This window comes from Doryrhamphus excisus, chromosome 1 (assembly GCF_030265055.1).
Source record: "Doryrhamphus excisus isolate RoL2022-K1 chromosome 1, RoL_Dexc_1.0, whole genome shotgun sequence".
NCBI lineage: Eukaryota > Metazoa > Chordata > Actinopteri > Syngnathiformes > Syngnathidae > Doryrhamphus > Doryrhamphus excisus.
This window is the reverse complement of record NC_080466.1, coordinates 40,667,073-40,682,501: the sequence shown is the minus strand read 5'-3', so window position 1 is coordinate 40,682,501 and position 15,429 is coordinate 40,667,073. Positions and strand designations below refer to the sequence as shown.

General features: G+C 43.0%; 5 protein-coding genes across 6 annotated transcripts; 2 read left to right on the top strand and 3 right to left on the bottom strand.

Annotated features, from left to right (window-relative positions):
- Window positions 1–171: 171 nt before the first annotated feature.
- LOC131138854 (ubiquinol-cytochrome-c reductase complex assembly factor 2) lies at window positions 172–1,594 on the bottom strand. Its single transcript, XM_058088155.1, has 4 exons — window positions 1,295–1,594; window positions 962–1,036; window positions 414–480; window positions 172–335 (listed from the first exon to the last, which is right to left on the bottom strand). The coding sequence occupies exons 1-4, from the start codon at window positions 1,502–1,504 to the stop codon at window positions 229–231; spliced, it is 459 nt and encodes a 152-aa protein (XP_057944138.1). The 5' UTR covers window positions 1,505–1,594; the 3' UTR covers window positions 172–228.
- Window positions 1,498–3,669, top strand: tomm6 (translocase of outer mitochondrial membrane 6 homolog (yeast)). Of its 2 annotated transcripts, none has more exons than XM_058088179.1 (3): window positions 1,498–1,671; window positions 2,270–2,388; window positions 3,522–3,669. In XM_058088179.1, the coding sequence occupies exons 1-2, from the start codon at window positions 1,568–1,570 to the stop codon at window positions 2,364–2,366; spliced, it is 201 nt and encodes a 66-aa protein (XP_057944162.1). In that variant the 5' UTR covers window positions 1,498–1,567; the 3' UTR covers window positions 2,367–2,388; window positions 3,522–3,669. The 2 variants fall into 2 exon arrangements, with proteins under 2 accessions (XP_057944162.1, XP_057944151.1); XM_058088168.1 differs by lacking the exon at window positions 3,522–3,669 and adding an exon at window positions 2,908–3,047 and having other exon boundaries at window positions 1,501–1,671.
- On the bottom strand, window positions 1,699–7,836 carry sirt4 (sirtuin 4). Its single transcript, XM_058088128.1, has 7 exons — window positions 7,752–7,836; window positions 7,502–7,686; window positions 7,230–7,416; window positions 6,512–7,155; window positions 5,625–6,100; window positions 5,030–5,324; window positions 1,699–4,964 (listed from the first exon to the last, which is right to left on the bottom strand). The coding sequence occupies exons 5-7, from the start codon at window positions 6,098–6,100 to the stop codon at window positions 4,806–4,808; spliced, it is 930 nt and encodes a 309-aa protein (XP_057944111.1). The 5' UTR covers window positions 6,512–7,155; window positions 7,230–7,416; window positions 7,502–7,686; window positions 7,752–7,836; the 3' UTR covers window positions 1,699–4,805.
- c1h1orf74 (chromosome 1 C1orf74 homolog) lies at window positions 3,101–3,939 on the top strand. The gene has a single exon (XM_058088143.1). It carries the CDS (start codon window positions 3,109–3,111, stop codon window positions 3,892–3,894), a length of 786 nt encoding a protein of 261 aa, XP_057944126.1. The 5' UTR covers window positions 3,101–3,108; the 3' UTR covers window positions 3,895–3,939.
- On the bottom strand, window positions 7,109–14,914 carry sxph (saxiphilin). The gene is made up of 17 exons (XM_058055374.1): window positions 14,771–14,914; window positions 14,518–14,681; window positions 14,340–14,439; window positions 14,096–14,272; window positions 12,768–12,930; window positions 12,629–12,693; window positions 12,404–12,561; window positions 12,046–12,232; window positions 11,824–11,972; window positions 11,662–11,752; window positions 10,684–10,734; window positions 9,934–10,119; window positions 9,714–9,861; window positions 7,752–7,834; window positions 7,502–7,686; window positions 7,230–7,416; window positions 7,109–7,155 (listed from the first exon to the last, which is right to left on the bottom strand). The coding sequence occupies exons 1-17, from the start codon at window positions 14,823–14,825 to the stop codon at window positions 7,109–7,111; spliced, it is 2,196 nt and encodes a 731-aa protein (XP_057911357.1). The 5' UTR covers window positions 14,826–14,914.
- Window positions 14,915–15,429: the final 515 nt, after the last annotated feature.

Sequence of the window (15,429 nt, the reverse complement as noted above, 5' to 3'; positions counted from 1 at the left end):
ATTCTTTGTTTACACCGCATTGCAACTCTTACACATAGCGATCATTTCATTAATTCTTGAAAAACCTCAATGGAGTGAATGAGTGATGTTCGAATCACAAAGTATTGCGGTTTCAACAGGTCCTTCGCAGTGCAATCGCTCATACAACATAATATGCAGAGTCCATAATAATACCAATAAACATTTTATTTCTCTACGCGGAATAACAACAATAAATTGCATAAGAGGTTATTTTTCATGTGTTTTCTCTGGACTGTCATCTGATTTGGAAGAAAACCTCTCCGTTAACGTTCTCCACAAGCTCTTCTTTTCGTCATCAGTCTGTTGCACGCTACCTGTAGCAGGAAACAAGAGGACAATAAAAGCATGTGCAAAGAAAGTAGTTACAGTTGTGTGTGTTTGTGTGTTCGTACCTGACAGCAGTAATTTACATTCTTCTGCCGTGACCCCAGTGAAGCTTGTGTCTCTCACACGAGGAAACTATCAGCAGACACACAAAAGCTCAACACGACAGGAAGTTAGCTCACAACATCACATTCGTAGATGTTTTAGTGGGAGGTGCAGTAGCTTGAGGAGAAATAAACAAACATTACTTTTCAAATAAGCTTAGCTAACTTGTGAGACTTAGCTTTCAAGGGCATTAAGTTCACAAGTGTCCCTTGCTTATTTTTGGTGATGTTATGACAAAAGTGCCTACAATGAACACCATGTACTGGCTGCTCAGCCTGCTCAAGCTTCCATACGTTGACAATAATAACTGATTAATTTGCTTTGTATTGTGGAATCTGTTAACATGACAGGCTTTTTTAAATTGTGGTGGTAAGCAGACTTTCCATTATTTAGTTATGTATAACTGATCAATAGAAAACAATGAAACTGCACCTGTGAGTGAGTGCAATTGCTTCTTTCTAATCATTTAGAAAGCTAAGAAAGTACATTTGAAGTTTGTTATTTGACTTACTCGTTGTCTGTATGTGTTTGCATTTATTCTTGCCAGGCTTTCATACATCTGGTCACACTTTTCAGTATCTGCAACCTGGAAAACAACAGAGCATAAATAAAATCACTCGTAGAGCCATCATACGACAAACCTCTCGCATTACATGGTTACAGCCATATAATAAAAAATTTCGGGAAATAATTAGATCTTTTTATTATGCATTTAAGAATAGTCCCAGCTTCATGTACTTTCAAAAACAAAAAGGTTGAGCAAGGTCGATCCCTAGCTAACCTGTTTCTGAATTAGCTTAGCTCTGTGTAAGTAGCGACTAAAAAGCCCGTCTGAAGGATTTACCTGCGTGTTTTCACCCTCTCTGAAGGCAGCTGCGACTCGCTGCCGAAGAAAAGTTCCTAAATCTCGGGCTTTCTTGGTCTCATCCAGGGGCCATTCCTCACACAACTTGAGGAAGCGGCGGTAACGAGTGGCAGCCATCATTAGCACCGGCTGTGGATTTTGCGTAATGACGTAAGTATTGTGTGCCCTTTCGCTCGCCGTACCTAGCATAGCTGTACTTCCGGTTTGCTCCTCCTCGTTGTCGCCATCTGCTTCGTCCCACCGGCTTTCATCATGAGCGGAGCCAGCGTCAAAAAGAGCCCGTCTGGTTCGTCAAGCGTTATGGATTGGATCAGTTCGGCCTGTCGCTTTGCATCAGATAGAAATGATTTCAGGAGGTGAGTTATTGTTGACAAAATTAGGTGTTATTCCACCAATGCGGCCGTTAGCTTTGTATGCTAGCATTAGCATCAGTAGAGCAGTTTGTCCTTGATACTCGTGTTAATTGGCGTTTGACTTAAAACTAATATGGTCATTTTCAAATAGCGACTCAAGTGTACGTCAGTAATAATTTCTTTATGTATAATCCCGTTGAGAATATACAAATTATGACCATGTTGTACCTAAATTACTCTTCAAGGTGCAAGGCACACCAGGGGAGGCACAGCACCTTGACAAATATAAAGAAAACCATATTCTTTGAGCTTGTTAAATGATGTGAGCCACTCAGGAACGTCAGATTTGTTTAGTAAAATATGGAAATAATTGTACAACTACAATTTACCAAAGATTTGCTGAAATAAAGTCAAATGAAGATGCCCTTTGCTCACCTTGTACACCACAAGTCAATACTTCAAGTAGAAGTTATACTATGATGGCAGCAAAAACAGTGGTACTTGCAAAGCCAAATATTTGAGGTATTTGTAAAGCAAGTTATAATAGCTGTGTCGTTTTCATTATATTTTTGTGATGTCTGACTTTTAATTAACTTTACAGGAATCTTCTTGTCAACCTGGGGTTGTTTGCAGCTGGCGTTTGGGTTGCCAGAAATCTCTCCGATTTTGACTTGATGGCCCCTCAGCCTTCCACGTAACCCTGTAACATCCAGGATGATGGTAAGTTTGCATTTGCAAAGCTAAGTGTGCAGGAGGTTCTCAATCTGCTTAACAGTTACGCTCCTATGAGGGCTAAAATGAGTCCAAGTCCGGCTTATTGGGCGTCATCACTGTCCATTTTAGAGGAGCAGATGCTTAGATGTTCAGAGATACCGTCTGTATACTTCATGACGGTCTGGGCGTTGCAGCAGCTTGGACTGAGCATGCAGCCAATGTTCATCAGCGTCATTCTGGCATCGATTGGTGTAGTCTGTTTCAAGTTGAAGCCATTACTGTTTAATGGAGTCCTGTAGTTTTGACAAAGTACGTCCCTGGTCTGCTCATTACGGGTGTTGGCAACCCTACCTAGGGTTTGCATGCCAATTGGCTTTAAAAGGCATTTATCAGCATATGTTGATCACATGCGTTTTACCGAAATCGACCAATATTGATCAGTGGCTGATCGATCAGTGGAACACCAAGGACCTCCTGTAGTGTGATGAAACAACATATTTATTGAATCAAGTGTTTTGTTTGTAGGTGTCTTGGACCAGCTAAGAAGAACCACGGGATGGGAAGACTTTTTCATTGTTAATTCTAGTTTGAAATGTATCATCTCTAACTGTTAATTACTGCATTTTTACATTTTTGTGGTTACCATAAATAATTCTCCTCTTTGACTGTTAAGTCCATATAAATATATTCAGTCTCACATTTAAATAAGCGTCCGATTCATCAACTATGGACACTTTGGAGATATTCATAGCCGCGGCCCGTAAATGTTTGTCCGCTGGAAGGAAATCTCTGTCGGTCCCTCAGAGTCTGGACATGGCTGCTCAGCTCTCCGCTGTGGATTTGTCTCTGAAGCCTTCCCTGCTGTATGACACCAACAGCGCCAGTGCAGAGCAGGTGCATCAGTATTTACGCTTGTGTCAGTCATCCCAGCTTGTGTCCGAGTCCCTCGTCACACTGGACTTGAACGGCAGCAGCCTCATTGTTAATCCACCTGTAGTCTGCTCCATTCTTGAGCGAGTGCTTCAAAATGGCGGCCCGGCGGTGATTGATGTCTGTCACTCACTGGAGAAGCCCGCTATTGCTGATGCAGTCAAAGGAGGGCTGAAGAGCATTGCGCAAGATCTCCTTTTTCTCCTCAGAGGGTGCGATGCAGCAGATGACAAAGGCGTTTATGTGGCGCAGAGGTCCGATGAGTGGAATCTGAGCGCTGTCTTCGGACTCTTACTGGGCTACCCTGTCACCTACTGGTTCGATCAAACAGAGAGCTTTGAGAACTGCCTCTCTATGACCCCCCTCTTGGTCACCACGGCGCACGCAACATGGCAGGCAGACGCCGCCAGCCACAAATGCTGCCTGTACTCGTTCAGCATCCCCGTCCATCTGCAGACTGAGACGCATTCATATCTGGAGGACTGGAAGCGTGGCCTTCAAGAGAGATTCCAGCAGCAAAATGTATTCCAAGATCTAGCTGTCCGTCAGTCATCAGTCACTCTACCTTCGGTCTGTTTGTGACTCCACCTTGCGTTGAATTTGTGACTTCATTAAACTGTCCAAGAAGATCCGTCTCCTTTATTCATATAGCACTTTATAGCGCTTTCAAGGAGGTTGGTGTGGCTGTAAGCAACCTCATGGTTTTCAAATTAACTTCACAAAATTGCATTAGCTGCATTTGAAATTGCCTACTTCTGTACACGATAGAAAATGGTTCATATATACATTGTTTACAAACATGTACAGAGATTCACAGCTAAATGATTAGCACCAAAGGTTAAAATTGTTATAAAATGTGAAAAAAATGCACTTTCTTTGGAATGTTACCCGCCATCCACAATTTTATTGGTGTGTTTTTAGTTCCAGGGGGCTTTATAGGTGGAATATGTACATCCGATTAGATGCATTCTTAGCTGACTTCTTTTAGCTGTTTGTATATCTTTGGAACCCACAGAAAAGAGAAAGACGTATGTTCATGTCTCACAAGGATTGTGGATGATGGACAAACCTCCAAAAGTGCATCTAAATCGGATGCTCGGATGTTGACCCACATTTCTACCGCATTTAATGAACCATGTTTTAAACTAAGTTTCCATTATTTGGGTGTTTAATGCCGGAAAGAAAAGCGCATGATTCCTATTCAAGTCATTTACTGTAACTATTTAGGTAGCACACAACACTGCCCCCTTGTGGATAGCCTACTGTACAGTACTTAAATATGTCAATAGAAGGCAATTGCCTGGGGTGGAGCTAGGTTTTAGCATTCAAAATGTATAAGAAAATTTATTAAAACCCCTCCACCCATAATTTGTCTGTAATAACACCCCCACATGAGATGATGCAGGGGTACGTAATGTTGCATGCTGATTTTCTAGGTCGTGCAGTTGAGGTAGTTTTGCCCTTGAAGACAGTGCGTCCGTGTTTCGTGGCCATTACCGTCCGAGAGGCTGAATGATAGACAGCACTTCCCCACAGCGCCCTCTCACCTTCAGCTCAGCCAAGTGGTCTGCCCTGGTGGGCCCGATGTTCACGATGGCGATGGGCATTTTTCTATCGCTAGCTGCCAGTAAAAATCTGTATCCTGAGTAGACCTACGGAAGAGGTACATTTAATCACCTGGATAAAAAGTAGTTCTTCATGCTCGACTGACACTCACCTGTAGTGACGTCCCGATGACAAGCACAGCGTCCGACTCTGCTAATTTTCCGTGCACAAACTGCACTGTGGCTTTGTTCACCGTGTCGCCAAAGAAAGTAACCTCCGGCTTTAGTATCCCTCCGCAGACTTTACAGGAAGGAACTCTGAAGTGGAGAGCCTGCTCGTCCTCCAGGAAGACGTCACCGTCTGGAGCCACCGCCCCGGCCTGCGCCCTCCAGCTCGGGTTCTGCTCTACAAAACGCTTCTGGAGTTCTTCCCTTTCAGAGATGCTTTCGCAGCTTAGACACACCACCCTGAGAATGCACATTTCATTATCTCAAAAAAGTGAGTAAAACCAAAGTATTTTAACAGTATAGCTTGTCAAGGGGTAATACTAGCGAAAAGAAAGTAGTCTGTGTACTGCTTGTATAGCTGTGTAGATTTACTATCCACTGAAAATGAGTCAACACGCATTCATTTTTGGAAACACAAATGAGCAGCCAGATAATTATTGAGGGGTATTGTCTTGTGTTGTTACAGTATTAACAGTATTTTCACAAGATAGTAAATCTATACTGCCTTCTAAACTGTACACTGACTACTCTATCGGTCACCTGTGGGCACATCCATGCAGCTCAGTTATTCTTTTCTGGCCTGCCTTTGAGTGAAGAGCGTCCACATTCTGTGTGACCAGCCAGTGCAGCTTGCCTCGCTCCTCCCAGTTCCGCAGAGCTTTATGAGCCACGTTGGGCTGATGGGACGAGAACTGCGGCCAGCCCAGAAAGTTCCTTGCCCAGTAGCGCTGACGAGACTTGGCGCTGCGGACAAACTCTGCATGTTGCATGGGCCGCCTGTCAGTGCGGGCGTACAGGCCCACACCTTCCGACCGGTAATCTGGGATGCCGGACTCTGTGGAGAGACCGGCGCCACTGATGGCAAACAGGCGTGAGGTCCGAGAGACAAAGTCCTGGAGCAGTTGCAGGGACTGAGAGTCTATAGAACTGCAAGGAGGGACAAACCCTGCAAGGGCTGAAGATGATGATCTTGAAGATGGTGGGGGCAGTGCTCTAACCGTGCATGGTAGTCTCATCTGCATCAGATTGGGAACATAATTACTCATAAAGACATCAGGCACTTCATAGATACATTTGCACTGTAGGGGCTGTAACAATGTTTATTATTATGGTTTACAGTAGTGTAGAATACATTAGGAGTTTCTAATATTTCAATGTAATGCAAGCAATTTAACAGAAACGCTGTTTTTTTTTCTTTTTCACTAAATGAACACAATTTTTTATACATAACCACCAATATTGGCGTCATATTTTCATAACCAATACAACATTTATGCTGTCAACGAGGTACAATGTTAGCAAGGTACAATGTTAGCAAGTAGCCAACGCTACAATAACTAGCTAACTTTTATACACGACAGGTAGCGACAACAGCTTATTATTGACGTTCGCAGCAGTAGAAAGTGTTTAGAACGCCTCAGAATCACCTTGTTGGAGAGTGTCAAGTGCTTATTTCATAACTTGTCAGCAAACACAGACAAAAATAATCCACGGAACCTTCGTCGCGTCGTCAGTGACATTGAAGACAACCGGAAGCCAATATTTGTGTTACACTAAATGAACCCGCAATGCATCATGGAGCATGAAGTCAAACAAATGATCACAATGCGCTTTCGTTAATATAACAGCCAAATATGATTATACACGTTTTAAAACATTTTTTTATAATAAACTGTAACCTATATTTGTTAAAACGTTCGTCCACATTTTTACTGATGTTCACTAGATGTATTTTATTATATATTTTTTATTTATTTTATTATATATTATTATATATTATATTTTTTCACTTTTAGCAGTTAATCTAAATAAAAATAATGCAAGTATTTTCTTTAGTACTTGTGAGAATGTTGTGCTCCCTGGCATAAATAACATTGCTTTTTGTTTTGCTTTTTTTTTTTTAAACGAAGTGTTATCGACTAAACAGAAACACATTTGGTGCAACACATCCCATGAATTGTAATACTTTCAGATTCATGCTTTCACTGATTTAAAAAAAAAAAATATATATATATGAGGATCCATTAGACTGTGCTGCACATGTCCTGACTGCAGAGCTTCAAGATGTCTGCTGTAAGGAAAATGGATGCAAGAATTATGGACCGGCTGAGTTCATAACATGCACTACAGTGAATGTGTTTGTACCAGATTGGGTGCAGTTGAAGGCAGCCTCCACACGGTTGTAAAACTCCTCTCCCAGGATGGAGCGGTAGTCCATGTGGCTTGTGTGGACAAAACTACGAGTCGCATCTTTGAACAGTAGATCACTTTCTCCGTAAAGATGAGACTCAAAGAGCTTGAAGTGAGAGTTTGTGTTGGGTGCCAATGTTTCCTTTAGGGTCGAATTTAGACACAGCTCTCAGTACGATAAAAGCGCTGTCATAATCAAAATGTAAATTCGGTGCCGGTACGCTCACTTGGGACTTCATGAGGAAGCATTGAACTCGTGCTGTGAGCACCGGCCGTGTCACAATGGTGTTAGGTGGAATCACTCCCAGATTGCAGCTCTCCCATTCGGACAGTGAGGCCCGGCGACCGTCTGCACACAGCAACTCAAAGTCTGATGACGTCCACCCTTGCGCCCAACCGGAGGAAGTCAAACCTGAAATATGAAACAACAGAATTTTTCACATTTGTAGAGTGAATGAAATATTCATCATATCTTACTGAGAATATTATCTTGAAGGTTGTGATGCTCAAGAAAAGCCACATCTCCGTAGCTTTTGCCACTGGGATCTCCAACCAGACACCTGTGGGAAAGAAGGTTAGGGATACTAGACTTTCGAGTGGAATTTCAAGATGAAGCCCAAATGCACTAGAACCTTTAAAGGTCAACTTAATTTGACCTTCTCCAAACTTTTGAATGCACATGTCAAAGTTTTGTGTGTTTCAGTACTTTTTGTATACAGTCCCTGACAAAAGTCTTGTCGCTTATCCAAGTTGTAGGAACAACAAATAATAACTTGACTTGTAGTTGCTCAATTGGAATCAGAAATGACTTATATGAAAGGCAAAGCCCTCTAGATTATGCTTTTTATATCAAAATAAAGTTTTGTACCATTCATTGAGTTTTATCATTTAATTAGGACATAAAGGTCAGATTTTGCTTGGACAAAAGTCTTGTCGCATACAAAAAAATGTAGAAATAATACATATACTTAATGTTGAATACACAAATATGCTACAATAACATCAGAACATAAAGTCATTGTACCTTGGAAAAAAGAATTAATATTGTGTATGGCTTCCATGAGCTTGGAGGACTGCATCCATACGTCTTGGCAATGACTCAAATAACTCATCTGGAATGGCCAAGAAAGCAGTCTTGCAGGACTCCCAGAGTTCATCAGGATTTTTCGGCTTCATCTTCCAAGCCTCCTCCTTCATCTTACCCCAGACATGCTCAATAATGTTCATGTCTGGCGACTGGGCTGGCCAATCCTGGAGCACCTTGACCTTCTTGGCTTTCAGGAACTTGGATGTGGAGGCTGAAGTATGAGAAGGAGCGCCATCCTACTGCAGAATTTGCTCTTTCTTGTGGTTTGGAATGTAATGGACAGCGAGAATTTCTTGATATGATGTTGCCATCAACAGCCAACAAATCGTGTTGCATTTGCCAAGGCCCACAGCTTGCAGAAAGGATGGACAGTGGAAAAGTGGCAGAAGGTTGATTTTTCTGACGAATCATCCATTGAACTGCATCCCAATCGCCGCAAATACTGCAGAAGACCTGTTGGAACCCGCATGGACCCAAGATTCACCCAGAAAACAGTCAAGTTTGGTGGAGGAAAAATCATGGTTTGGGGATACATCCAGTATGGGGGTGTGCGACAGATCTGCAGAGTGGATGGCAACATCAACAGCCTGAAATATCAAGAAATTCTCGCTGCCCATTACATTCCAAACCACAAGAAAGGGCAAATTCTGCAGTAGGATGGCGCTCCTTCTCATACTTCAGCCTCCACATCCAAGTTCCTGAAAGCCAAGAAGGTCAAGGTGCTCCAGGATTGGCCAGCCCAGTCGCCAGACATGAACATTATTGAGCATGTCTGGGGTAAGATGGAGGAGGAGGCTTGGAAGATGAAGCCGAAAAATCCTGATGAACTCTGGGAGTCCTGCAAGACTGCTTTCTTGGCCATTCCAGATGAGTTATTTGAGTCATTGCCAAGACGTATGGATGCAGTCCTCCAAGCTCATGGAAGCCATACACAATATTAATTCTTTTTTCCAAGGTACAATGACTTTATGTTCTGATGTTATTGTAGCATATTTGTGTATTCAACATTAAGTATATGTATTATTTCTACATTTTTTTGTATGCGACAAGACTTTTGTCCAAGCAAAATCTGACCTTTATGTCCTAATTAAATGATAAAGCTCAATGAATGGTACAAAACTTTATTTTGATATAAAAAGTATAATCTAGAGGGCTTTGCCTTTCATATAAGTCATTTCTGATTCCAATTGAGCAACTACAAGTCAAGTTATTATTTGTTGTTCCTACAACTTGGATAAGCGACAAGACTTTTGTCAGGGACTGTAAAATCATGTTCTCTAACAAGGAGCTGAGGGCAAAAAAATGATTGAAAGGCCATAAAAATAAAAAAAAATAGCATTGGAAACACATGCCTCAAAGCTCCCATGTTGCCATAGTAACGCTCATTGTGGTTGTCAGCGCAGCGCTTGCTTGCAGCTTCCCCGGTGCCTCCAATACACACTTTACACAGATTACCCTGCGAGCCAGGAAGACACCCTTTCCAAAACACGTGGCTGTACACTAACAGGACAAAAAGATTACAGAAAGTTACAAGAAGGAACAGAAGTGGTAAAACAAAGGAATCCACAGCACCTTGGTGTGGACCGCAGGTGGCGCTGCTGCCGTTGCCCGCCCGGCTGAGCATGTGCGCGTGCGGCAGCAACCATCCTGCGGGGCTGTACATGTGGCCGTGACAGGAGCGACGACCTCCAAGATTCCCCATGGTGATGCTTCTGCTGGACCGCTTTGACAGTGCCACGCCCACCACCGGCGGCAACACTGATGGGGGAGTCATGCACTGTTCTTACATGGAAGACATTAAGGCATTCATTTCCACAGTCTGCTACCTCGGTTTTTATAATGGCAATTTGCATATACTCCAGGGTGGTATGAAAAGTGATAAGATGAAAGGTAATGAATCGAAAAGTCCCTCTTAGTCATGAAAATGAACCTAATGCCATAAACTCAATTTCCACTGCATTTCAGCCCTGCCACAAAAGGACAAGCTGACAGGTCTGAGTGGTCAGAGTGTTGACAAGATGACAAGGAAGTGGGTGCAGTCATCATTGCTTAGCTTTCACAGGAAACCATATTGCTGCTGATAAGATCAACCATTCATCAGCTCATCATAAACGTCCAGGAGAGAGGCTAAATGCTAGTAGTATCCAGTATTCTTTCTAGTGTTCTCACATTATTCCCTGAAAACCAAAAACAATAGCAGGCATTTAGGCGCCTCAAGTGGTTGTGTGTGTCTGTGTGTCTGTGTGTGTGTGTGGGGGGGGGGGGGCTACTTGGTGACCCCTGCTGTACTGTACAGTATAGGGCTCTTGAAGTTTGTCATACCTTTAGTCCTACCATCTCTCTCTAGGTGGGTGGATCCGTTATATTCTCTACCTGTTAAAAAATATAAACAGACATATGAAATAATGTTCATTCATTCATTCATTTTCTACCGCTTTTCCTCACAAGGGAACCAAAAAAAAAGTAGTTTATCAGTATGTGTCGTCAGACCCTGTTTTTAAAAGAAAAACATAATTCCTTGTAAAATAAAACAAAACAAAACATGCTTTGCTACACATCTTAAAATAAAACCTGGGCTTCTGCCAACTACCCATTAGTCTGCTACAGACATTCATTCATTCATTTTCTACCGCTTTTCCTCACGAGGGTCGCGGGGGGTGCTGGAGCCTATCCCAGCTGTCTTCGGGCAAGAGGCGGGGTACACCCTGGACTGGTCGCCAGCCAATCACAGGGCACATATAGACAAACAACCATTCACACTCACATTCATACCTATGGACAATTTGGAGTGGCCAATTAACCTAGCATGTTTTTGGAATGTGGGAGGAAACCGGAGTACCCGGAGAAAACCCACGCATGCACGGGGAGAACATGCAAACTCCACACAGAGATGGCCGAGGGTGGAATTGAACCCTGGTCTCCTAGCTGCTACAGACATGAGTTTTTCTTCAGCAAATAGGTTAGCCTAGCATGATGTTGCTGATACAATGTGAGTCTATAATGTTAGCACCCACTCCTCAAAGGGGACCTATTATGCTTTTCATCTTTTCTGACCTATAAATGTTGAAATGTTGTATTACCGTGTTAAAACGATGCTAACACATAAGATAATGAGGTTTGTGCATTTGGAATTGAGCACCGAACGCTTTGTTTTACAGAGTTTTTTGTAACACTGACTTCTACTGACGACACTGCAACCTAGACTTCCTTGACAGATCCCACAATTGTGAGATCAAATGGTTGAAATACCATGAAACAGGCCCTTTGGCATATATAGCTCATATAACGGAGGACATTTACCGTAATATTCTGTTACTACTGGGACGAGGCCACATTTTTCTGCAAAGAATACGTGTGTTGCATCAAGAGAGACAGCATCCACCTCGTCCCTCTGGAAGCAAATGACAATCAATTATGTATCTACATATGACAATAAGCAATATGCTGCTTACATGAACTCACCTTAATCTTCTCCACACACTCCCGCATGGACGCCGCTCTCACACACACCAGCGGGGCTGCCTCTATACTCAACGCCCACTGCTCACATTTTTTCTCCTCTGTGTGGCTGATGCAGCACCATCGCACAACACTGTCGTCCAGGGAGCTCCCTACACACACGCACACACACATGGTCACAAAGATAGGAACGCCAAGGACCACACACACTCAAGGAGCAAGCACCTTCATGTCCAAGACCTTTGAGCAGTGCAACATAATCCTGTCCCAACACTTGACTGACGTCCACGCCGTCGGGTAGAACAGCCACTTTGGATGTGGCGTCTTTGAAAAGAAGGTCACTTCCCCCAAAAGGTGATGAGTCAAAGAGTTGGAAGAGGTGTCTCTGTCGTCCTTGACGGCCAAACAACATCTTTCGAGAGGCGTTAATTGGAGAATTTATATTATGCAACACACTACGATGGCTATAAAAGGTGTTTTAAAATTCTGCAGTCAAATGCCAAATGTTTTTAAAAAAAAACATTTCTGTAAAATGGACTTGTAAATCTTACATTTGTTGTGCAACAGAGTAAATAAAGAATACCTGGAGCATGAGGAGAAATTTGCGAGCCACGTTGCGAAAGCTGTATCGTGTAACCACGCCAGCACCCGGGCCACGTCCCAGATGACATGTGTTGTAGCGGCTGAGAGGAGCTTGTGTGCCGTCTGTGCACAGTAATCTCAATGTGTCCGTTTCGCCGCCTGACAGGACCGATTATGTGGGTTTTTAATAATAATAATTAGAATTAAATCATATTGTAATACTTACTCCCAATACTTTCAAGTGCCAAGTGGTCCACAAATGCAACATCCCCTGCACCGCTTTTCAGACATCTGATGCCCAGCAAAAGCAGAGTTAAAATTATATATATCTATCCTAATTAGCTTTACACTGTATCGTATCTGACCTGAGGGCACCTTGGCTGTTGTAGAACGGTTCGCCGTGGGACGTCTCACAGTGGTAGTTCTTTTGGCGTATGTAAGACTTCTGGCCTTGGCACAACGCACACAGATGTGGCGCCATGGCAGCAGATCCAGGAACACAGCTGGCATTGAAAAAGCTGCTGACGTCTGCCCGAGCGGAGATAAACAAGTCAGTGTAGCATTATGAAAAAGTTGCCTATGGAGCTTTGGAGCAACAAATTCTACTGGGAAGAACAAGAAATGTTCTGAACTCCTGTTTCCACATCAGTGTTGTGGAGTAACAATGCCAAAACATTTTTGTCTTCTTAAGACAGCAAACTATTTGACACGGAACCAATGCCAAGGATGAGATGGACATGCTAGGCTGAGATAAAAGTGAAAAAAAAAAGTTATCCCCTTATTCAGTGTGGAAGTGGTAGGTTTTTGGCTTTTTGGAATGGATAGTGGTTATTCTGGAGTTGGGACACTATAGACAGATTTCAGCAAGTAAATCCTTTAATCATCTTTATGATGTGTGTGTGGTTTTATTTGCTTATGGAACACACACAGAACGATGAACAACTCAGTATCTGTCTCCTTTCTTTGCTCCTTTTAAGCATATTTGTACATATTTGTGCTGGCAAGTTCCAGAACTTTGACAAAGAAGGTGAGAAACGCTAATAAATTCAAGAAAGACGTTGTTGCAAAGTACAAAGCTAGTGTAATAATGTAAAGGTTCATAGTTAAGGACTTCCTCATTCCGTTTGAAAGGCTTTCTTAACTTTAGAATAAGTCAATTGGAGTGGGCAGCCAGTTAGCTCACTAGCTTGCTATGCTAGCGGCAGCCGTCTGTTATGTCCCTGCAGTATGTGATTGAATAATAGTGAAAAAACTCATGTTTGCAGGGCTCTGATAATGTTAAAACCAGTACTTACAATGTCACAAACATGTTTATCTTACTGTTTATTAATATTGAATCCTAGTTAGCGGAAATCATTTCTCACGGTCGGGTCTGGAACCAATCAACCGCGATGAACAAGGGTCAATCCTTCACTTTGACAACAAACGTAACTAGTGTGTGTAGCTGACATACTCAAAGCAGTAAATGGCGGGATATAAAGCTTGCATACGGTCGAATGTTGGCAACTAATCATTGGAGTTGCTCACACCAGCCAATTTAATCATGAAAACCGCCTCCTCGTCTAATAGAAAAGGAATTACAATTAATCCAAATGTACCACAGGGTCAAAGCTCAAGGTACGATGCCTGCATACGCACTCATGTTCAACAATATCGGCATAGTCAGGTACATACAAACTGTACTCATCATCACCCTGTGCAAGCGGCCTCTCCTTCGACCAGCTCATGTAGTTCCGGGATAGCAGGAAGCCAAGTGGAAGACTCCATCCGGCCGTCCATCGGAGTCCACTGTGACAACTCCTGAGACCTCGCAGGAACCTTATATCCAAGCTCCTGTTTCTCACCACAGCCACAGACAGAACACAATCTCCTGAGGGACACAAGGTATCAATTCTGACTGCAGTTTGGAAGGAAATGAATAAAGGAAATAAACTTACCATCCCTGTATATCTCCTTGGCAACAGCTTGGAGGCCGAATTGCTTTATCGCAGAGTAAACTTCTCCTGCGTCTAGTGTCACTATATCTGCACGATTGGCCTGAAAGCAGACGACCTATGTAAGAATGATTAACTCTCCATGTGATACTTTCATCACAAGCAGTTGGTGGTGGCTCACCCTGACTTTGTTGATGCAGTCAGTGGTGCTGGACGCACGGATGCAAGAGAGTCTGGCAAAAGCGGCTATAGCGGCCGGAGGCAGCACAGCCAGCAAGGATTTGGTCATCTCCGCACACTTCCTCTGCTCAGGATCGGACACTGTGCACCAACGCACCTTCTTAGCTGCCGTGATAAGATGTTAGTCTTCCTTACTATGTCCGGTATTGATTGTAAATCAACATTGTGTCAAATAAAAACAACTTTACACTTACTCGAGGTGTAGCAGACAAGAATGACGAACAGCAAGATGACATAAATCCCTCTCATTGTGTCCTAGTAGTCTGACGAGAACAAGAATGCTACACATGGTTTTAGAGCAAAAGCATCAGGATTCCTTCATTGCATGTTCCAAGCACGAGAGGCACCAACGCACTGGGAGGAATAAAACTGTGCAACAGCAGCCCCAGGGTAAATACTTATTTTTTCTTCACACAAATGGAAGCATTTAACAGCGGTAGTAAACAGGACAACACCCATTTTGAAGCTAAGGGCCTCATTCTCCAACAGTTATTATAAGCCAAGCCTCATTCAAGACCACTATATAAATACATCACTTTTTTATATCTACTTTTTCATTTAGATTAACTGTAGTTTGTGCACACCTGGAGGTAAGAAGGACTCTAACAAATTTGGATTTGACCAATGGATCCTGTTGACATGTGCTAATCAAATATGAAATTACTACTACAACCCCATTACTACTATCAGGAGAACCAGAGTAATAGAGCGGGAGGAGCCATCTGCTGTGGCCCAACAAGGTGCACTATATTCAGACACATGCGCCAAGCAGCCCGTGTGCCGCTATGGAGGTCAGGAAAACCAGAATATAGAGCGGGAGGCGCCACTTGGCGTGGCCGAGCAAGGTGCATTG